At 38.0% G+C, this 13,402-nt stretch overlaps 1 protein-coding gene across 1 annotated transcript in view; it reads left to right on the top strand.

Moving 5' to 3' along the window:
• The window catches only part of UST (uronyl-2-sulfotransferase), a gene marked incomplete at its 5' end in the record, with an annotated part of 73,674 nt that overhangs the window by 35,432 nt on the left and 24,840 nt on the right, over window positions 1–13,402 (top strand). The window contains 2 exons of the mRNA XM_009070558.1: window positions 8,179–8,276; window positions 10,355–10,512. Coding sequence (XP_009068806.1) covers window positions 8,179–8,276; window positions 10,355–10,512 — 256 coding nt within the window. The remainder of the gene's footprint in view (window positions 1–8,178; window positions 8,277–10,354; window positions 10,513–13,402) is intronic.

The following is a 13,402-nucleotide window of genomic DNA, read 5'->3' as shown; positions in this document are numbered from 1 at the left end:
GGGGAAGATTTTAACTAAGGAAATTAGATAGGGGCAGCAGACCAGAAACCATCCCCAGTTGCAGCAGCAGGGAAGCCACGTGCAGAAGCAGTGTGACTTTCTTCTCTGCTCTGCAGTTCCTTTTGCATTTCAGCCCTGAGAGATGGAGAGATTCCAAGTCAGTTGGCGACGGGCAGAAGATTGATTAGAAAGCAGAATTAGCTCAAAACTCAAACTTCTAGCTTTTATCTAACCCTTCAAGAGGTTTGTGGTAAAGTGCCACCACAAATTTGGTAGGGACATAAAAGATATTTAAACTTTGATGCTATGAGTAACTTAACTTTCTTAAAAGTCAGTACTGTGCTGTTTGAGATTCATCATCTAACTTAAAAAAATGGTCAAAACCAAATAAATGTATAACCTGTACTGGCTGATAATCATCTTGTATTTTCTCTTTTTTAATGGAGAGGTCAGCAGCAGGTTTCTTCTTTTTTTGCTAGACAGTGTACTTGATGTCAGTGGATTATTTCAGGAACCTGTCATGAGCTGTTGGATACATCTCTCGGCAGAAGAGAATTGTATCACTGGAATTTACAACAGCAGATAGTCTAAGCTGTAACTGAGCTGTACATTGAAATAAAACATGCATCATCTAGCCAGTGTTCATTTTCTTTAGTGAAAGAAAATCTGCTGATGAGAGAAGCTCAATATTTAAAAATATACCTCTTTCCTGAAGCCTGCAATAGTTTTTTTAGATTCATGTGGCATATCATCCCTTCTCCATATTTATACTCTTTCATTTCAAAGATTTATACTGAAGAAAGCAAGTGTCTTCCTCCCAAATTCTTGCCACATGACGTTCTGTAAAATATATGTAAAAATGGAATGATCTCTAGTGTTTGTTTTGCCTTTGCCATGTTGGGATATATGAAAGCAATGTATATTGTTAATGAAATCAATTTCCTTTTGGCTCACGGATTTCTTCTCTCTGATGATATCTTCAGCATTCAGAACTCTAATACTTGTTTTAATAACCCTCTTTAAACTTTTATATTGTTAAAACTAATTTTTGTGGGCCTCTACTAAACCCAGTGTAATGCTAGCTTCAAGATGTTGTGACATTCATAGAGCTTAAATATGTTTCTATTAGTACAATTGTTTTTGAGGTTTGGGCTAAAATCTTCAGTGTATAATTTCTGTGTATGCACTCAAGCTTTAAAAGAGTAAGAACATTTGACCTGGGAAAAAAAAAAGTGAGAAAAATGTGAACTACAGAAATGTCTCATAATTAAAATAGGTTCTCCTGTATTGTAGCAATGAAGCAATATTTTGAAACATTTAACTCTCTTGATATATGTGCAAATTATATTGTGTTATATGTGGAGGTGTGAACTTTCTGCTTTAAGCCCTTCTTGAGGCACAAGCACCATGCAGCCCAGCTGGGGAAGCCAGCCCAAGCTGGGGGCAGGCTCCAAAGAGTTGTGTCCTCCCAACTTCTGGCATCCTTCAGCTTACAATTTCCTGAGCCAGATATTGCTTTCATATCTCTGTTTAACAGCCCTCGATAGACTTTTCTTCTATGAATATATTTTATTTTTTTATTATTCTTTTGGTGATTTGTTGTTTGGGGTTTTTTCAATCCAGTTACATCTTCATCATTCAGAGTATCCTGTTGCAAGGTTTTACCAGCACTGAATGTCTTTCAGCATTTTGTTGCCTAGTCAGCATTACAGAGTCTTTCTATATCTCCTCAAGGTCAGATTTCTTATCTGCTCTCATTAATATTCCCTGAAAAATTTGCTACTTCACTGTTAACCCTTCTTTGTTTTTCTCAAGAGTTGTCTCAGCACAGATGCTGTACAACCCTACTCTGTATCTCATTGCATTAAGAAAACTAGCTATTTTATTCCTGTCCTTAGCTTCCTATCCTTAATCAGCCTATCTTATATGTTTGGGGTTTTGGGGTGGGTTTTTTTGCACTGAGAACAAGAATTTAGGAACAAAGGACTGTGTTTATCACATTTTTAGTGACTGAATCAAAGGCCTATTGAAAGGGGTATTTCCTGCTCAGCATTTGCAGAATTGAATATATGTCATCTCTAATTGATTTTATTAAAAGTCATCATCCAAGCAGACTGATTTTCCAGGTTCTTTTACAAAGAGGTGTTAGTAAACAGAATTATCAGATGTACTGTCTCCCTGCTGTTAGTTGCCACTGGGATTCACTCTTGATTACAGCATAATGCTCTGTATTTTTGGTCTTTCCTGGATCTGTGCCCTCTGTAACAGGATGGTTATTTAGTGCTTATACACTTCTTCCAGCTGTCAGGCACTCTCCCTTTTTTGGGCATAATTTCTTTTTAGTTTTTTTAATATATTTCCCATACTAAGATGATTCAAGATGAAAAATAGAAAAGCAATGGAAAAGAAAGTTATGACAAGGTGTCTGCTTATAACTATGAACTGATTCCATTCCATTTGGTAAAACTGATCTTTGACAAATTGCTAATATGATTTCTGGTAACAGAGTAGAGAGAAATAAATCCACCTACATATTTTCTCAATGTTGTACATCATTTTAAGTCAGAAAATAGGCACCTACAAATGTGTTTAATGTTTGTCACATCTAAATAGTAGCATTGTGGCCATAGTTCATCACCTTTGCTGTGTTAATGCCAGCAAAAAATTGTATATGTATTAATAACTTATGTCTGCACTTAATGAAAATGTAGATGGTTAGCAGAAGATCCTGTTTTGTTAGCTGCTGCTTCACTTCCTAAGGTGCCAGAAAGAAGAGCTGAATGCATTGTTGGCAGAAAAGTCTGGCAAATTAGACCAGTCAAAAGAGTTTGTCAAAAAAGAAGAAAGTAGGAATTAAGCATGGCAAGTTTGGGAAGGGGGTTGTACATGGAGGGGCTACAGGGGTGGGCTCTGTGAGAATCTGCTACAAGCTTCCCCTATGTCCAGTGGAGTTTGTGCCAGCTGGCTCCAAGATGGTCCTGCTGCTGGCCAAGTGGCCGAGACTGAGCCTACCAGTGACGATAGTAGAGCCTCTGGGATAACGTATTTAGGAAGGGGAAAGACGTTACTGCACCAGCAAAGAAGGATGGGGCACTAGAGCTGCTGTGTGGCTCTAGCTATCCAAATGCTTGATTGAAATTGAATAGAAACATTAAATACCACCTGGTGAAGTGACACCCTCTCTAATTAGGGTTACATAGCTTGCATTGTAGCTCATATTCTGTAAAAGTATGTAAATAATTTGTGCTCCTGGGATATAGTAAGTCATCTTATATTTATGGTTGGAAACCTTCATGCCAAATTGTACAAGGTACAACAGTATCTTGACTTTTCAATGTCTTTCTGCAGCCTTACAAAGTAGGAAGTTTTGCCTTTCCTTCTTTCATGTCATATTTACACTCACAAACCCTTTCCTGTGCTGTCATGTTTACATTTTCTTCTTCATCAATCTATGTCCACCCAGAGCTCCATAGCTGGGGTCAGAGAAAGCAGGGGATTATGGGTTTTATCAGCATGGGGTTTTTTGGTTCATATGATGCAACTGTGTCCTCAGGATGTAACGGTCAGTTTGACCTCTTTACAAACACCAAGAAAGTATGTGAGAAAACATTTTACAAGCCGCGAGAGCATTCTTGGTGGCTCTCAGGAGAGCAGAAGAATTTTCTTTGGCTGGCAACAGTGAGGAGTAGACTGCACTGCTGACTGTTGTGGAGTATGAAGAACAGCCTTGTAAGCAGGAGAGGTCACTGTAGACTGGGCTCAGTCACTGGTTTTCCACATCATTTTATTTCATTTCCTTTTATGGAAACTTGAAAGGTATTTATTTAGGTCACTGCTTCCTCTGTAACGTTCATGACACACCTCCACCCACATCTGCAACCTTCAGACTGACATAAGGACCATGCACTCTGTCCAGGTTGTAGGCAGCATCTCCTGGTTTCACATAAGTTGCAGTGTCCCACAAGATCAGGATGTAGAAAGATAATGTGTATTTTTCTTTTTGATTGTGAGAGAAAGGATGTTTTTATGGTTCCCCATAGATTAACAGATGATTAATGGAAAAATATTTGCAAGGCATATATGCATTTGAGTTATGATTCCGTATTTTAAATTGTCAGGATTACTAAGAATTGCACTGCATCCATGGCAGAAGCTGGCATTTCTGTAATTTTTGGTTGAGACACAGAGGATCAAGACATAGAGAATGCTTTGAAGCCCAAGAATGATTTTTTTTCTTTTTTTAATCTAACTTGGGTGTTCCTTCTACTGGAAAAAAAAAGCTCTTATTTCCCCCATACTCTTATGATTTTGTGTTAGGTGGAAAAAAAAACAAAACTTTGAAATCTAAGCTCACATCTTTTTCATATGGTACAGTATTTGCCATGAGTTGAAGACATTAAGTAAATTACTTATTGTTGTACAAAAAAAAATACTTTAAAGTTTACTCTTTTTGTGATGGCATTAAAATTTCAAAGGGAATTTTGTATCACTTCACTCTCTACAACGACTCGAAAGGAGGTTTAGTGAGGTGGGGCGAAAGGATGCAAAGAAATGGCCTTACATAGCATCAGAGGAGGTTCAGATTAGATATTAGAAAAAAAATTTCACTGAAAGAGGAGTTAAGCATTGTTAACATAAGTTACCTAGGGAGGTGATGGGGTCACCATCTCTAGAAGTGTTCAAGAGGCACTTGGGGATATGATTTAGGGGTGATTATGGTGGTACAATGTTGACAGTTGGACTAGATGATCTTAAAGGTCTCTTCCAAACTTGATGATTCAGTGATTCCATGACAGCATATTCTAACTTCCTCTTATAGCATGTATGAGCTCACTATGGCAAATAAAACTGTTTACTATTAAAACAGACCTTTGATATATTTCTGATAGATCAGTAGTCTGACTTGTCAACAGATTAATGGATTAGAGCATGTTGTGATCTTTATATGAAAGACAATTTTACAGAAGTAGACATTACCAACTTACCTTTTCAGGCAAAATAGTTAAAAGAAAACCATAGTACTCTTTAAAATGAAAATACTGTATTTTTATGGAGGATATGGTTTAGGATTTAGAGGTTACAGCAGAGTGGCAGGTTAATGATTGGACTTGATGATCTTAGAGGTCTCCTCCAACCTTGATGATTCTATGATTCTAAAGATGGTTTCTGTTACTTAGAGCATCAGGGCTGATTCCCAGGTGTCCCATTGCCCTGCTGAAGGCAGAAGCCCAGTGGGCTGTGAGCAATATGGATTACAGCCAGGAGCTGAGGAATAAAGTAAAATACCTCTTTCTTTATTGTGAAGGATCATGATCAAAGTAGCTCTGTGTGTTTCCTTCTATATCTTTCCTGGCTGTGTTAGAATAATTCTTTTACAAGGCTCCTTGAGTGATTTAAATGAGCAAAGCTGTCATCAGTCACCTTGCAAATTTTTGTCTCACATAAAAATATTTCTGCCCTGAAAGATCTGTGTCCTGCTGGAAAAACATGCTCTTACTGGGAAACGTTGCTTAGGATAGCAGAGTAACACTGCCTAGAATAATGTTGTTTCACCATGGCTTTCCATACTCAGAAAGAAACCCAGAAATTCCTGTAAATGTCACTGGCACCAAAGAGCATCTTCCTGTAGGTGTGTTTAAGTTTTATAATGATTAGCACACCTCAGGCTGACCTTATTTTCACTCACTTTTTGTTTGAAAACATGGAGCTGCATAATTATCAAATAAAGTCTCCTCTGAGGGATGGAGAGTGGCTGGTGATTTATTTCACAGATTGTGAATAGAGTAAAATAGGAAAGTCAAGCAGGTGCTTCAAATGCATCGGGACACTCCAGCAGCTGTACTACAGATCACAGCAGTGGTGGTAAATGAAGGCTGGAAATGGGCAGTGCTTTTTCTGCAGAGAAAACCTGGTGCTTCTCATATCAGGAACATGAAATGCATGTTGTTTTGTGGCAAAGATTGTAGGTTCGTATGAAAGCATACCTGGCCTTTATCTTAAACCTTGAGTGCATCAACAAGGAGGGGATAGGATTAGATTGGTGCCAGCCCAGCTGTTTCAGTGATCCTACATCAGTTTACCCTAAAAAGGAAAAACAAAAATCTCTTTTTAAGTTAGTACCAGCTGTTCAGTTGTTAAATTTTCAGGATTTTTCACGTGAATTTACGGTGCTCTTATTGTGCAGAAGTTTCTCCAGCCATATTAATCAAATACTGTTTTCAGAATGGCAAGAAGGTCCCAGTTACACTTTTGCATCAGGTATTGCTACTTATCTCCAAGAATGTTTTCTGACTTGTATATTCATTATTCTTGCAAAGAAATGATAAGTTCCTTTGTTGAGATTTAATATCTGTTCACCTGTATGAGAATGAGAAAAGAGGAATGGTTCTCAGTTGGGCATTACTAATGATTTTTATATCTCATGTAGGTGTTTCTGCCTTTCAGTTAATCTATCAGTCAAGTGCAAGCTGGCTTGGACATAATTTAAAGTATTAGATCTTTGTAAAGCTTTTTTAAAATTCAAGCAGTTTATTAATTCTTTGCAGGTCTCTGTAGCTTCGTATGGAAACCAAAAATATATATAACTGAAAACATCTCTGGTGTTGTCTCTAGTCAAGGCACATTAAGCCTTTAAAGAACTGAAATTTTTGACTCATATTAAAAAACATGTATTGGGATGATAGGAGGGACACACTGTCAGTGCAGTGTCCCACCAGTAGATTTCTTAGTAGTCTTCATAGTGTCGAGAATGGGGGGATTGGTTAGTTTGAGCTCAGAGCCTTGAATGTCAAACTTCAGGTCTTGACCATAAATCTTCTGGTACATATTTAAGGCAAGCCTTGAATATACTGTGGGGAGCAAGGAAAATTGGTTGTTTGTATCCCAGTTGGCAATTTTTATGTTGTTTTCTTTAATGGTTCCTCACTATGTGATTTACTTCCCAGCCTGGGATCTTCTGATGTGCTTATAATATCTGATTTACATAAGTGTGAAAGAGAGTAGGAAACAGGAATGTACTTTAAAAGGTTTACAGACCCAAATGTGACACTAATGAAGCTAAGTACGAGAGCTGAAGCTGTAGGAAGAGCTTTTCTCTGATGAGGTCTCAGATGCAGGTGCTATGGTTGGAGACCTGTATCTTGCACTGCCCTGGGAAAGCAGAGGTTGGTCTCCATGTCTTCCACACTGCCCAGCATGTCTGTCTTGTGAAATGTTCTTTATCGCATTTTATTTACTTGATGAAATATGGATCTGTTTAGTAGTTGGTTTGATACTGATGCGTATCAAGCCTATTGCATTATGAAAAGTGCATGTCTAAATATCAATGAAGATTGATTCTGCAAAGATGAGATCCTTCTATCTTCGCTTTTGTTGTCTTGCACTTTTGATTTTGCCCTGTACGTCTCTGGAGTCAGTGGGTCTGCTTGCAAGATAAGGATATTGGAATTCAATCCCGCTGCACGTATGTTGATTATTGTGCTTGTTCCTCAGGGTTCAGTAGCTTTGCCTAGTCTTTGAAAAATGATAAATAGCTTCTAATTAGATGAACGATATTGCATGAAAATGATAAATACTTTCTAATAAGCCCTTTTCTCACTGGGGGTTTGTACAATAGGCTCAGTTCTGAACATCTGAGGAATTTACAGAATTGTAATCAAAAGTGATGCGTGTTCTTATCTCAAGTAAGCTGTGCAAATCACAGCTGATGTTTGTTCATTGCAGTCCTTGAATGCAGCAGATTTATTTTTAAAAAAAGAAAATAAATGTTGTCTCCATTTTATTTGTTCTGGCTACTTCAGGTTTCCTCCAGAGTGTGCTTAGAATAAAGAAAAGCCTGAAAATAATCTCTTTAGTATTTTAAATATTGCTTAATATGAAAGTTGATCCACATGTTCCACTTTGAATCATACAGTAATCCCAATATAATAATTGTGGGATTTGCAGCAAGGGAAAAAAAAGGTGGTTTTTTACATTTTAGGACAAAACAACTTTTTTTCCCTCCTGAAATTTTTTAATGATACTTAGAAGTAGATAAATTGACCAATAGATTACTTTAAAGATATTTGGTCTCAGCACAGTTTTTTGACCCTGAAATGACTGCAAAAACCATGAGATAAAGAAAGCTGTTGTTAATAGAGAAAGGAAAATGTGGTATTTTTTTTCTTTCCTCTCCCACAGGACATTAATGTATGTATCCTGGAAAACTACCCTGAATGTTCCAATCCCAGGTTATTTTACATCATACCATATTTCTGTGGACAGCATCCAAGATGCAGGTAAATATATGCAAGGTATTCCAATTTGTTCAGCAATAGCTAATGCCAACATTTTGTCAGAAATTGGTAATAAAGAGGCAACAGTTATTTGAAGTACAAGAGAAAAATGTAAGTGCAATGTGGTGTTGTATGGGGTAGCTGCATGCATATATTTTGGAGTAAGGAGGGTAATGCAAATGTAGCACTGTCCTTTTTTCTTGATTTATAACATGAATACTTCATCAAATCTATATGTATTTATGTGGAATTTTTTTCTGAGTTGGCAAGGTGAGAGTGACAGTGACCATATGTGCTCATTAATCATTTTATCTGCACCACAATTTTGTAATACATGCTTTTGCTCTGCTCACATGCTCATATCATGTCTACACATAAGAAATTCCAGGGTTCTGTGTCCATGTAAGAAACAGTAATCATGCTTAAAACTATGTAAAGTGCAGCCTTCTACTGCTGTAATTAAGCTAGCTCATTTTTAACCTGTCTGTGTATGCCATTCTCATTTTGCTGTATTACTGATACAATAGTAAACTTTTATGGAATAATATGTAAATCATTTTAAATACTTTTATTTTAAATTTGTTTAAATACTTTTGTATTGTTGGTCCCATCATGTTCTTTACTAGGTTTGTTGAAATTCGAGGTGTTTCTTTATTGCTCAGGCTTCTCCATAATGAAACAACTGCACATTTTTCCAAACTTCTTTCAAAAGCCATACTTTTTGTAGCAGTAATAACCAGTGAAAATGTGTCCCTTTTTATGTCTTAGTTTCTGAGTATCTTTTTTGTAAAATCCTTATGCTTAAGAAACAAAACAGATTCATTAACTTCATTTTCATTATGGGTTTTTTTCCTTAACATATTTTGGCCTCATTTGCAAGTGCTTATGGTTGCACATTTAACTTGTGTGCATGAGTAGTCCCATTAACAAGTCACATACCTGAATACTTTCACAAGGTATCTCTGTGGGGTTCCCAAGCAGCATATTGAAGTACTATTTTGTAGCTTGCTATAGATCTGTCTCCTATTATGTATGCCCTTGCTTCCTTCAGCTAATTCTTAGTCTCACAAGGAGCTCCAAACGGGAGGCTCATAGTGTTTGTTTTAGGACACTTTGCTCTTCCAGAAAATGGATCAGTACACAGAAAGTGGTAGAGCATGAAAAACCTGCTCCAGGACTACTCCAGTAGAAATGTAAAGCAATAAGCTTTTCCACATGTCACTGAAAGAGCTTCCAAGAAAAACTGACTATTACACAGAGTTCACAGTAGGCTAATGGAATCAGGGAAGAGGTGTGATTTCCAACCACTCTCAGGTAGTGTCACATGTGACTCAGGTGTTCATCATACCAGCTGAACCCTGTAAAAAAAGCTGATTTCCTTTCATTTGAGGCACTGGCATTATATCCCCTATCAATATGAGTGATGACTGCTGCTCCCAGGACATAACTAATAGGAATTAGCATAAAGCATTTAGGATTCATGTGCTTGTCTAACCAAATTGTACTTCTGGGAAACTATGAGAAAAGCATAAAGATATACTAGAATCCTGCCAGCTTCTCCCACTAGGAGAAAAGATAGAAGAACCCTAAACTGATCTTCAAAACCAGTATCAGTCAGGACAAACAAATGCAAATCCTGTATCAAAGCTGCAGAGCAGTCAGTGGTAATGGCAGGGAAAGGGAAGCTCATGAAAACTTTGGCAGAAGTTAAAACAAAGGACAAGGTGGAGAACAAACCAGTAGTATCCTGTGTAGGATTCACTGGGTAACAGCAGGCAGTGGTTGCTCGCAGCAGTTCTCCTGATGTGGTTCAGGGACACCACCCCCTGAGCACCTTTCATCACCCAGGGCAGTCATTCCTCCCATTAAACAGGTTGTGCTTCTGAGCTGAAAGTCAGGAGTTCGCAAGTTTGAGCTTGTAAACAACTCGGCAGAAGGTGTCTTCAGAATGGAGTACTTTCACATAGTGATTAGCCTCCTTTTAATGTGATTGTGTTTTTATATGCCAAACCAACATTTATTTGTTTAAACTCTTTTTTCCCCCCCTCTTCCATCTCTTTGCCTCCATCAATTTCATACAGGGAGCCTGGTGAATGGGCCCTTGAAAGAGCAAAGCTGAACGTTAATGAAAATTTTCTGCTTGTGGGCATTCTGGAGGAGTTGGAGGATGTGCTGCTTTTATTAGAAAGATTCTTACCTCATTATTTCAAGGATGTGCTTAGCATCTACAAAAACCCAGGTAACTTCTTCCATTAAAATGCTATTCTGTACAGAAACTTTGGCAAAATCTGCATGGCTGCTGAAAGGTACATGTTTCTGTCTTGTTTAGTCAATTAAGAGATTTATCTTCCTTTTAGGGAGAAGATCTGATTGATGGGGAAGGTCATACATTCTGCTTTTATTTTTACTGTTACTGTGTGGTTTTCATTCCTGAGCAAGCACTTGCTGCTCCAGTGATCTTGCCACATGCCAGAAGCTTTGCATTTACCACTGGAGTGGCTTTTTCTATTAATTCTGTCATACTCAGCTCTCAAATAATATGGTCAAAATTCTCAAAACGGTGTCAGCAATATCTACCTAACTAAACCTTCAAAAATGGTTTGGGAGTTGGAAACTTTGGAGATTCTCCAGTACCAAGATGTTTATTTTCCCTCAGCCCTTGACTAAGAGTTGAAATGAAATGAACCTTCAGTTAAACTGCGTTTAGGTAAAGTACAAATAAGAATTCGTATTTACAGCACTTTAAGTACAAAGAATGTGTGGAAAAAGACTTAGAAGACATGAGTAGAGAAATGAAAACAAAGAGCAATCAATCTACTCCTTAATTTGCACCTCACAGTCAATCTGAAAGGGTTCTCTCTTCTCTGCATCAGTCCATCCCTCCCAATGCTTATTTATCACTGACTTCTTTGAAAGGCAGTCTTGTGGCCTATGCCTAAAAATAAATATGATGCTTCTGGAGGGCTGTGCATGTCATTCCAGCAGAGCTGATTTCCTGCTTATGTTTGACTGGGCCATCAACATTGTATGAACCAGGCAGGGGTAATAATTCTTGCTTGGTGACATGGTTGCATTCATGTCAGTGCAAAATGCCTACAGCCATTAATATGTGTGTTTTGTACCAAGTTGTATATTAAAAGCACATGGAACAAAGATTGAATGTTGTTTGTAATGCGTGCAGCTGATGGCTGCCTTTTGACTGAGACTAGCTATTATAGTAATCAGTCCCTTTGGAGAAATTATGGGTTTCTGTCCATAACCAGGACTTATGCACCACTGTCCACCAAAACAATCTTTGAAGATTTCGTGTTTAGCAACGATAGGGATACTGCAGGGAAAGTGTGGCATTCCTTCTCTGAACACGATTTCGGTGGGTTGTTATCTGCTTGCAATAAGGCAGTTAAGGCAGATAGTTGGAAGGTGGGAGTGTAACCTCCTTATGGTGCTATATCCAGCCATGGAGCAATTTTGCTCAATAGTAGACATAGGGGGAGTATGGTATGGTACTGACATGACAGCAGTGTCTGGTTTTCAATCAGTTATTTCTCTTTTCTTTATAAATTAAAAAATAAAAATTTCTATGTCTGTAGTATGTGGAAGTCATCTTAAAGGTTTGCACAATTTGATCTCCAAGGTTTCCCCATAGGGATGTTAGATGAGAGGGAGGCCGGGGATCAATAGAAGGATATGCTCTCTCTGCGATCAGCAGACTTTTCTTTGGAAATCTATAGGACTTCCTCAGCTGTTCTGTGCACCACAGATTTTCACTTCTCTTACAATGGAGGAATCTAATAAACAGCATGCAGGGTTTGATTTTCATCAGAAATTGTCAGGTGGGAAATAAGCAATCTCCCAGAGTCATTAGGTGCTGGTTAATCTTTCTCTCCTCTGTATATATTCCAGTATCTGGTGAAAATTTGATCACCTGTTTCAGGACAGTGATTTCCTCTGGGATTTCATGTGTAAGACTGGTCTTGTGTCATGTCTGAAAATTCACCACTTTCCTTCAGTATTCCCTATGCAGATTAAACTTTTATCTTTCCCATTCACTTATTGACAAGGAAGAGTAGAAAGAAAACAGTTTTCTTGTGTTAACTCTCTCCTACTCTTTTCATACATTCATATGTTTGGAGGTTTTTTCTCCAAACATAATTATTCTCAATTTATTTCTGAGTTGGTGCTAATGCTTAAAAAAAAAAAAAAGACACAACAAAACAACCTTAACAGAATCAGCCATAAAAATACAAAATACCCAAGTGCTCTGTAAGAAATCCTACATCGTTCTCCTCAGGGCACCTTAGACCTGATCTGCAACACCCTCTGCTGTTGCATTGTGAAGTGCGTGGAAGAGATGCTGTTTTGCCAGCTGTGTAGTGATCCCACAAAGCAGTAAATACTTTGGGCCAAAACTGACATTTTGTTGCAAATAACACTTGCAGGTTCAATCTATACAATTTACAGTATTGTTTGCTGACCTGCTGCTCCACCCACGATTCTCTTATGGCAGTCTTTCCTCCTACCCTATAAAGTAAGTAAGGCTTTTCTAGAACTTATCTTTTGTCAGCTGAATATACTGAGATGAGAAAAACACGGTGAAGGACCGTGTACAGAAATGTAATTAGCTTCCAGGTCTGTGAATCTCTGCACCAGAGTTCACTGCAAAAAACAGTTCTGGATAGACACAATCCAAAACCTGAATTTTTAGAGCTGCTTTGAAGCAGAAAATAGCTGAAGGAAGACAATTTCCATCCAGTGTTGCTTTAGTGGGTTACATGGATTAGAAAGCCAGGTAGGAACTTGGTGATTGCTGTCCCACCAACATTGTAATCTAAACCAACTTAAAAGCACCTACCTCTTGCTATAGGAAGCAAACTGCTGGATGTTATCAAACCCATAAAATCACCTGTGCGTTTAGATATGTCTGCAGGAGTTGTGGGTTAAACCTTTCTTCCCAAAGTTTGGACCTTCCTCACTCACTACATGTGCTTTGGGTGGTCACCAGATCACTACAGCTCCCATCCAAGCAAACTTCTTATTACCAGGAGCCTTCAGTATAGGCTGATGCTACAGAAGTCAGGAAATCTAGAAACTTTTTTGTCATCTCTGTTTCTTTTAACCATGCAAGCCAT

The sequence above is a fragment of the Acanthisitta chloris genome, unplaced genomic scaffold, assembly GCF_000695815.1.
Source record: "Acanthisitta chloris isolate BGI_N310 unplaced genomic scaffold, ASM69581v1 scaffold3110, whole genome shotgun sequence".
Classification (NCBI taxonomy): Eukaryota; Metazoa; Chordata; class Aves; order Passeriformes; family Acanthisittidae; genus Acanthisitta; species Acanthisitta chloris.
The sequence above is the reverse complement of the archived record's forward strand: the minus strand, read 5'-3'. Positions and strand labels throughout refer to the sequence as shown.